The sequence below is a fragment of the Mytilus californianus genome, unplaced genomic scaffold (assembly GCF_021869535.1).
Source record: "Mytilus californianus isolate M0D057914Y unplaced genomic scaffold, xbMytCali1.0.p SCAF_3, whole genome shotgun sequence".
Lineage (NCBI taxonomy): Eukaryota > Metazoa > Mollusca > Bivalvia > Mytilida > Mytilidae > Mytilus > Mytilus californianus.
Window position 1 is genome coordinate 102,945,826 of NW_026262679.1, and position 10,727 is coordinate 102,956,552.

The 10,727-nt window shown below is 33.0% G+C and overlaps 1 protein-coding gene across 1 annotated transcript; it reads right to left on the minus strand.

Annotated features, from left to right (window-relative positions):
* Positions 1–3,154: 3,154 nt before the first annotated feature.
* On the minus strand, positions 3,155–7,918 carry LOC127735624 (fucose mutarotase-like). Its single transcript, XM_052245860.1, has 6 exons — positions 7,773–7,918; positions 7,358–7,426; positions 6,779–6,849; positions 5,947–6,048; positions 4,054–4,127; positions 3,155–3,456 (listed from the first exon to the last, which is right to left on the minus strand). The coding sequence occupies exons 1-6, from the start codon at positions 7,852–7,854 to the stop codon at positions 3,405–3,407; spliced, it is 450 nt and encodes a 149-aa protein (XP_052101820.1). The 5' UTR covers positions 7,855–7,918; the 3' UTR covers positions 3,155–3,404.
* Between the last annotated feature and the right edge of the window lie 2,809 nt (positions 7,919–10,727).

Here is a 10,727-nt window from a genome sequence, read left to right on the forward strand (position 1 = left end):
AATGGATCGCTATGAAATTTTTAAGAAGGTTTAATACCACAAAAGGAAGATTGATTTTGGGGATGATGGTCCCAACCGTTTGGGAATTAGGGGCCCAAAAGGGGCCCAAAACAAGCATTTTTCTATTTTCAGGATAATAACTTGTGTATAAGTATTTCGATTGCTCTGAAATTGTACCACAATGTTTAATACCATAAGTAGAAGGTTGGGATTCATTTTAGGGATTATGGGGCCAACAGTTTAGGAATTAAGGGCAAACAAGGGGCCAAAAACAAGCATTTTTTCTAGTTTTCAGACAATAACTTGTGTGTAAGTGTATGGATCTCTCTGACATTGTACCACAAGGTTCCATATAACAAAGGGAAGGCTGTGATTGAGTTTAAGGTTAATTGTCCCAAACATGTATGTAGGAATTAGAGGCCAAAAACATTCTAGTTTCCAGACAATAACTTGTGTTTAAGTGTATGGATCTCTCTGAAATTGTACTACAATGTTCCATACTACAAAGGAAAGGCTGTGATTGAGTTTTTGGGGTTATTGCTCCAAGGGGGGTTTCAAAAAGTTGGGGGGATTTTTTTTTCTATTTTTTTTCAAATTTCGAATTTTTGAAAAGTTTCAAGTAGAAATCTTCAATTGCACAGTATTGCGCAATAGATTTGTAAGATCTTTGACCACATTTATTTTGTGTCAGAAACCTATATTATGTCAAAAATTTGATCAAATCCAAATTCAGACAGTATCAAGCTTGAATATTGTGTCCAAATTTGCCCAAACTGTTCAGGGTTCGACCTCTGCGGTCGTATCAGGATGCGCTCAGCGAAGCATTTTATTTTGTTGTATTTTACAATCTAATGGTATCTGAGTAGAGGGGACAAGGGAGGGGGTCACAGAAGATACGCGTATATATTCCTATTTTATCGATATGGCCTTCTCAGTGGAAACTGTATAAAACAAACGATATAAAATATAGATAAAAGAATGAATTATTCCAAAGACCTCAAACCGCAAAACAATGTGATACAATGGTTTGCATATCACTGAAGACATAAGTAATGTGATGATCGTAAATAAGGCTCTTTATTAATATATGTTTATTGATAATAGCAAAGAAAGCGTATCACAATTGCCGTTTGTTTCTGTTATACCGTAAGCAGTATCAGTTACAATTATTTATAAACTATCCATAATATGTAACGGCTACAATATATACTTCAAAATAAACTTTTGAAAACTTTGTGAACAAAATGGTTGTTTGGTGTTCTTTGATCTATGCATATATGTATAAATAGGGAAATACAAAAGTGTAATCAATACACATAATATATCGTAACAAAATATATTTTTGTATGCAGGCAAGTCCAGAAAAAAATATTTTCAAACGATTTAAAAGGCGATTGACTGTCTTGTTCCTGACTTGGTTCTTGCACTTAAGAATGGAAATGGTAGGTTGAAAAAAAAATACATAGCACCTGTGGTCAATTTCACAAAACGTAATTTCAGTTATAATAACTATCTTTCGGTAAATGTACCTAAAAGTGGGTGGCTGCATGTGTAGTCGCAAAGCCAACGTACGTGTACGTGTATTTATACATCCAAGGGGTCGCCCAGAATAACGCTGCAAAGGTTAATATATTATGTATTGGTACATAATAGTCGTTTTTTGTTCATTATTTGCAAAATATGTTACATATTTTCCGATTGTGGGAACTTCATTCGGATGAGCAACACCAAACCTTGCCTCGGTTGATATAATACCCTAGTTAGGACCATGGCTTAGTTTGAACAATTATTCGGGGTAACGAAAGATGTCTTTTGTCCTTTTTGACACTTTTTTTTCTTAATTCTGCAACCGGCAAAATAAATTATATTGACCCTCAAAATGTTAGACTGTTGTGCAGAATGAAAATAAATAGTCATACAGCATTGTCTAAAAATAAATAATCGTTCTTTGCAATTTCCTTCTATCACCCCCCCCCCCCCCCCCCCCCCCCCCATAAAAATACCACCCAACCCAAAGATTATCAAATGGTCGTCCCCTTAAACAATAATACATTGCGAAAATTGTATTTTTAATAACAATGCTTTTCAACGAACAGACACCATATTTGCGTTTTGACACCAATTCTTTGGAGTAATCTTATAATTGGCCAAACATGGACTTTCAGTGTTGGAACGCGTCTCTGACTTTTTAGGGCATTTTGGTAATTGAATTGTAATTCTATCTAACCTTGTAGGATTTTTTTATCAATTCTTGTCCCCAAAGCTTAGTACATTGTTTTTAACACTTTATCTGTCTTGGAGGAAAACACATACGACTGACTTAAAGCCTCATTTATCGAATTAATCTACCTGCATAGTGCTTCCAATTTAATCAAAAATATTTTTTTTCTTAGGAAATTTAAAAATTGCTGGATGTTCTTTCTGTCAATAAGACTATAAAGAAACCACCTCGGCGGTCTCGTGGTAGCGATCACGCCTCGAAAGCTGGAGACTGGGTTCGATCCCTTTGCGGATATATGTGTTGCTTTTCTGCTAAGCATGCAGGATTAAGGAAAAAGAGCAAAGACCGGTTTTCACGGAGTAAGAATAGTGTGTTTGGGTAGGATGACATTTCTTCCTGCAGACTATTACTTTGTGAACTAGTAAGTTAATAATCCGACACAGGGTGACAGTCTAGTACAAAGCACGGTTCATATTCATACGACATTAACATTATTCTCGTCCATGAGATTTGCCACTGAACGTTAAACATTAATCCATCATCATCCTATATTGAAGCCCTTGCCGAGGGTTCCGTTACATGTGTATCAATTGACAGTCCAGTGTAACTGTGACATTTTATCCCCTTTAACACTTCTAGTTTTCCTGAATCCAATATAATTCATGTCCAGTTTCGGACAAGGCAATGTTCCATTGTTGATAATACCTTATTCTTTTAATTTTGGCATTGGGTAATTTGCCGGCGCCGGCAAAATACTACGAAAATGTGCATTGTCAACATAAAGAATCAAATTATTACTCCTAAAGTTAAATGACTTGAATTTTCTTTTTTCTTTCTCAAATACTACGTTGTTCGACAGTGACTGAATGTACAACTAAAACTTTATATCTTTTAACGCATCTTCTGGTAGGGCAACATAAGAAAATTAATAAAGTCAGTAATCATAGTTTATTGTACGTTATTGTTTATTCAGCAATAAACATACCACCTTTACTACATTATTTCATTTTAAAATTCATCCCCAAAAAATAAGTATAAATATATATATATATTTTTTTTAAACTGTTTTAAGTATATTGCACCCAATTTAATTATATTCTAGAATACACTTTCTGAATTTAGTCAGCAGCATCTTTATAAGAAAATGGTTTTCACTGGACATCTTCTGTTGACAGGAAACTATTTAAAGAGCAACTCCCTTTTTCAAGATTATATTTCCATACTGCGCCGTCTCCCTATAGAAATACATAAATACATTCTGTATATATTATTCATACCATAAATATGTATAAATTCCTTTCATCTGAATACCTCTTAGTGAAAGACAAGAAAAAATTGGTACAGGTAAATAAAGATAAATTATATTAATGTGGCCTTATACTGATTTACAGTGTTATTTATATTCACAGAAAAGCTTAAAATTAAAACGATTAAGGGATGAAATTGTGACGTTTTTCAATGTAATGAGCAAGAAAATTAGAAAATAATATTCAGAATCTGTTTCGTTATTTATCTTTTTGAAGACGACTGAATAACTATATAAAATAAGGAGATGTGGTATGATTGCCAATGAGACAACTATCCAACAAAGTCCAAATGAAGCGGATTTAAGCAACTTTATTAGCAGTCTGTCACCCTACCAGACACATTCTTCTGACTCCGAGCAAACCAGTCGTTGCTCTTATTCCTAAATCTTGCATGCTTAGCTGAGAAGCAGCAATTATTACTCTTTTTCCATCCAGTTTCAAAACAATTATGAACAGATTCTATGTACATGTATATTATTTGTAAATAAGAGTATATACAAAACAGTTGTTGAACAAGAAACCTACCCTGTATGAACAACTGCAAATGCCTTCTTTGCTTTTTCATAAAATGCAAACCTTTCAACCTTTTCTATCTGTATCTGTAACATGACATTACAAGCTTAAAACATGATTTTCAAAATTGGTATGTATAATTTATTTTTAACTTCTTCGTTCATTATGGCCCTTTTATGCATAGTTGTATGAAAATATTTGACCATATAAAATTTTATCAGATACATTGTGTATATTAGTTGCAAGTTGTAACATGTTTTGTCTTATAATTTAACATTATGTATATGCATATGTGAAGTATTGAGAATGATTTAGCATAAAACGTTAGTGGGATGAATGCGAATTTCTAAAAGGACAGGGAACTGTTTTGGCCCCCTTTTGTGCCATAATTTAAGAGATTTAATAAGAAATCAGCTCAATATACTAAATTCTTTCTGCACTTGAAAAATTACCCTGCTGATATTGCTTTACATATATGACGGCTTTTTCATGCTTCTCAAAAACCAGTATTTTAACTTGTGAATGAAATTCTGCACTTTACAACCCCAATCATACCAACCTCAATAAAAACCAACATCCTTGAAGTAGATTCCGTTGGCACTATTTAAAGATAACTTATTTTTTAGAATGCATTTAATCAGATAAATAATGCTTTGTGCTTTGTAGTAAACCTTTGAAGTTTATTATGTGTAAATGCTTGTCCTACAAAAATTTATGATAAAAGTGATTTTTCATTTCCTATCGTTAATTATCCATTTTTAGATGGTGACGTTCCCTTGTCACCATCTTATTGTGTTTATATATCTCAACTTGTACGATGCTCGTGTATGTAACAACGTATTAGATTTTAGCGAGAGAAATTTATGTATTACTGAAAAATTATTACACCAGGGTTTTCGATATCATAAACTAGTCAAAACATTTACTAAATTTTATCATCGGTATAAGGACATCCTTCGTAAATATAACTCAACATGCAGACATCTTATACGTTCGGGTATTTCACATCCAATCTTTTATGGTAATATTCTTTACAAAGCATAAAAATGTCAGTATTCACCTCAAAAGCTAACAAAACCTTTAAACAGACTTATTAAGAAGGGATATAGTTACGATACTGTTGTCAGGTCATTAAAGATTGCATATTTTGGCTTTAATATTGATTCACTTATAGGGTCTTTGCATCGGAATTAAAAACATATTTATTCTAAAACCAGTTGTTGGCATGACACGGGTTATGTTCTTCTCATATATTTTATGATGGTATAATACTAAACCCCTAATAGGAGGGATTGTGCCTGATATTCATATGATGAAGACATAATCTTTCAATCAGTTTAATTGAGGTCTGGAGCTGGCATGTCAGTAACTGCTAGTAGTCTGTTGTTATTTGTGTATTATTGTCATTTTGTTTATTTTCTTTTGTTTCCTATTCTGACATCAGACTCAGACTTCTCTTAAAATGAGTTTTACTGTGCGTACTGTTGTACGTTTGTTTTTTCTACATTGGCTAGAGGTATAGGGGGAGGGTTGAGATCTCAAAAAACATGTTTAACCCCGACGCATTTTTGCGCCTGTCCCAAGTCAGGAGCGTCTGGCCTTTGTTAGTCTTGTATCATTTTTAATTTTAGTTTCTTGTGTATAATTTGAAGTTTAGTATGACGTCCATTATCACTGAACTAGTATACATATTTGTTTAAGGGCCAGCTGAAGGACGCCTCCGTGTGCGGGAGTTTCTCGCTGCATTGAAGACCCATTGGTGGCCTTCGGCTGTTGTCTGCTCTATGGTCGGGTTGTTGTCTCTTTGACACATTCCCCATTTCTATTCTCAATATTATCTTGTTTAGATAAGCCGAAACTATTCTTTTCATACAGGTTTACTAGTATACCAATAATAATGTTTACCTTTGAACTCTCGTGCTTATTAATAATTTCTCTGTACTTTGACCAGACTGGTGTCTGAAGATTACGATCTTTATCACTTTGTACTAAATCCATTAAAGAAACCTACAATGTACAAACACAATACACGTTTTATTATTCTGCTTAATTATCTTTTGCTCTTTAAAAATCTTGGAAAATATTAATTGTCAAACCAACTGTCAAACCAGACATACTCTCAGAAAAAAACTGACAACACAGTTCTGTTTGCACTCACAGTTGTAACCGATTGATTGATGCTTGCTTAACGTCCAGTGGCAAATATTTCATGCATGTTTAGGACGAGAACAAAAAAGCAATAAAAAAAATTGGTTGGTCTTGTAATAAAGGCCGTCCGGGACGAAGGTCGGGGAAAATGAGGTTATATTGGATAGGGACAGAAATTTTGTACTGTAATATGCCACCTACGGACCCCTCAACGAGTTGTGAGGGAAGGGTTGATAACGTGCAGGGAGCGTGGCATTCTCTCTACACGAGGCATCGGATTGAATGTTCCCATTCTGACCGGACGTAGCTGCGTATTTATACATACAACACAACCGAACGGACGCCCCACTTTGCCAAGAGTTTTACTGCCGGTCAGAAGACCAAAGTGAACATATTTCTATTCATAGTCACCATTGGGGAGACGTGTAATCGAACTTTTTTTCTAAAAACGATGCTGCTTGTTTCAGTTGTAATGAAAGAAATTACGAGAACCCGTATTCAATAAACTTGGTAAGGTGTGATATATACCTAATAGAAACCATTATGATACAGTCAAGCCGAAAACCGAATTCATACTGTCCATACTTACTGGAAAGTTTTCATATTGGTCTAAGGGAAGTAACTGTAGTACTGCATCCAATAATGTAGGAATGTCCATCCCTACAAAAAGAAAACAATATGTTCACAAGTGGATTCAGTGTTCTGTTGGAAGAACCCTCCACTTGGTGAACCCAACTTATAAAAAAAAACATGTTTAATTGCCCCAACTGTGTCACTTTTAAAATATACAATAAAACATGCGGTACGTAGTTTCAGAATGAAAATATAATATATGAAAATGAGATACCAGAAGTCTGGTTCTATTATACCAATAGACAAGTTCATGAAATGTTTTTTCCCTGATGAACCTTGAAGAAAATCTCCTGATCTTCACTATTACTATTATTGCAAAATACCAAAATTGTGTCGGTCCTTTAAAAAATTTCACACCACCCCTTTTCGCGAACTCTGAATAGACCCCTTACTTCATTTGTGTTTGTGTCGTGGTCGTGGGATGGGGTATATAACAATTTACAAACTGATTACAGAATTTCTTTATTTTTTAAGAACATGATAAATTATTTTATGCATGCCATGTATTCTAAAGAAAGAAAGAAAAAAAACGAACCATCAGCTCTAACTTCAATTGGTCCACTTCGACATATCGAGGATGATGGAAAATGAGCATCTGCTAATACTGAAAATAACAAGATAAAATTCTACAAATTAAATTATAACAAATATTTTAATATTATAACGAAGTATTCAGTATAGCTATAAATAAGTTAAAATTGAATATATATTTATAAAAGACTTGGTGAAAACTGAGCTGAGAAAAGTCAAATCAGAAAGGGCAGTCGCGCTGAATGGGGGAGGATACAATCAATGTGTAATTGAAAGAAATGCACAAATAGCTAAAGAGCTGTCATCTGAACACTGCCACCTATATTGAACAGTTGAATCATATCAGATCATACATGTACGTCATAGTCATGATAAATAATATATATATAAATTACTAGCAACTAGAGTTTTAACGATACCTATTTCGTCTCCGTGTCCCATCAGTGCTAGTACTTGTAGCAAATGTGGAGATATAACATTTGGAATCTTTTTCAATGGCATTTTTGGGGGAATGTTTTGATCAGCTGTTTTCGTTTGTAAACAACAAATGGGCGGTTAACTCTTAACAAAACCAAGGGAGATAATACGTTGACTGTCTTCGGTGGATTAAATTTGTTACTATCACACAACTTCACTTTTATAATGTTCGATACTTTTATCGAACGTTTCACGTATAAGTTTTTTTATTTTCAACACACAAGATGCACAAAAAGTAGTTAGTCAGTTCAGATATATATATTATTTAAAACTCATGAAACGAATATGACGTGTTGTTCTCTGCACCATGCAACTATATGGGTCATTTTCAAAAAAAGTCGAATTTTCAGTACACCCATGCTAATTTTTTTTATTTCTAATGGAAAATCCAGTTGTAAGTGTATAAATGAAAGCTTGTAGGATTTATGATTCAGAAAATTAATAATAAACACGATTTTCATCTATTTTGATAAGATTAAAATGTGTTTAAGTCCGTTTTTTGCGTAATTTGTGTGCGTACAGTGTCAGAGTAACACATTTCAAATGATTTTTTTTCCGATTTTCTGATCGCCTTGATATCTGCCAAAGGGACTTTTAAGAACGTTAATAGTAATTCTAATGAAAAATCTTAGCTTCTTTATCATTATATGTAACATTTTATCTACAAACTAAATTCAATCAGCGTACATGAAGTTCATGTCCATCCTGTTACCGCTACTTAAATCAGCCGTTAAATTGTTCTCCTTATACTAGAACACCTTTAGAACAGAGAATTTGTCCACTTTGCAAGGATGGAAATGAAGATGAATTCCATTGCCTCATTAAATGTAAAGCGTTAGAATTTAATAGAAATATACTCTTTTGTAATTTAAGTGATATAGTTCCATCTTTTGTTAATATGTCGGAAAAAGATAAATTTAGTTTCATTTTGAAAAGTAATGATACTGACATTTGCACTGTATTTGTAGCTGGAATAAGCGATTTGTATGATTCGAACATTCATTTAAAGCAAACATAATGTTGTTAAGAACTGTTGTAATATTAAAGCTTATTGTAATAGCTTGAAGTGATAATATAGTATGAATAACACCTCCACGCAATGTAGATATAAAATATGTGTCTCTTATCATTGAGAAAACATATCTCTGTATATTTGTTTTTTGTCTATTTTTGTCTGTTTTTGTATTTGTATTTTGTAAATGTCAGCTGGTATCATTCCTGTATTGGAGTTTACACCAATAAAATTATTTGATTTATTTTTATGAATATTGAATTAGTCAGTGTTGATTTCAGAAATGCAAAGTAACCTTAACATTTAACACAGCACGTTTCTTGTATGACAGTGTAGAGAAAAGAAATTTCAAGACATTTAGTGAAAAAGAATAGAGGGTACTTTTTTGTCATGTCTATGCTGTTACCAACATATTGCTTAATTACACCAATAGTATACCTGTAAAAAGTGCAATAATGTCTTCTTTGACTGTTCATGACGTGAAATCCCTGGGATGTATTTTAGTTGATTTTAGTCTCTGATGCATGATTTTTTATTATTAATTGTTTTGGCTTTTAACTAGCTGTCAGTAACTGCGAGTACTCTCAAATCGTACTTTCTTTTTAATTTGACCTGTTGATACTATTTGTAATGCTTTTTTGTTATTTAATGTTAACATGGATCTTGTCTATATACCAGCTTTGATTATTTGGTATTTAATTACTACAAATTTTCACCTCTTCGTACTATGAACATCAAAATTATTTCATTTTTCCTTAGATGCTGTTCTTGGACTTGTACAGGAAGTTTTATCTAGCACTAATTGTATATTTTTATTGTTGATATTCACCCCATATATACCAACTGTTAGATTAGTTTTATTGATATTAAAGAAATTTCTTGGTATTCCTAAACGGAAGATTTTATACACACAGAAGAAGAAGTATACTTAACAACAAAATTATTTTCATTTACCTGTGTATAATATGACGCAGGTTTCTTCAAAAGTGATGATTTTCTATAAATTGTTTGAAATTTCACAGTGATATCATACTTTAACTTTGTTTAAATCTGTTTATTTACTTTTGACTTTAATTATTTATCCCTTGTAATTTTTTATTAACTGTGTATTTGCATTCATACGTGTTTCTCGTTTCTCCTTTTTATATAGATTAGACCGTTGGTTTTTCCGTTTGAATGGTTTTACACTAGTAATTTTTTGGGGCCCTTTATAGCTTGCTGTTCGGTGTGAGCCAAGGCTCTGTGTTGAAGGCCGTACCTTGACCTATAATGGTTTACTTTTATAAATTGTAACTTGGATGGAGAGTTGTCTCATTGGCACTCATACCACATCTTCCTATATCTAATAACGTGTTGGAAACCAAAATCACAACAGAAAAACATTATCACTTCATCAAAGGGAGTAGTTATTTCACAACAGCATTCAAAAATGAAGAAATTTGTCTATCCTGTTATGTCTATCCTGTTACTATGGTTGCTATGGGTTACAGTAACAGGATAGACAATTGTAGACAGAAACGTCTGTAAAAAGTTTATCATATCATATATTTGCACACATAGTGAAATGTTTCGTTGTTTGAACTCATCTTAAGGTTATAACGTCTTAATCTTCGCAATTAAGCATTTACAGGTGCGATACTGTTATCGGTAACAGGATAGACAAAAAGGTAACAGGATAGAACTTAATATAGTGATATATCATTTACGTACGTTCCTGTTACCAATAGAATAAAGACATAAGTTAATCAATATGCGAGGGATTTACTTGATGTTAGGTTTATTTGAAAGAGAGAAAAAATGCTGAACATTATGAATTTCTATCTAAGACTTGCATTATTGGTGGTTATTTGTTTAACCTTTGAAAACCTATTTTTAGAGGCATTTT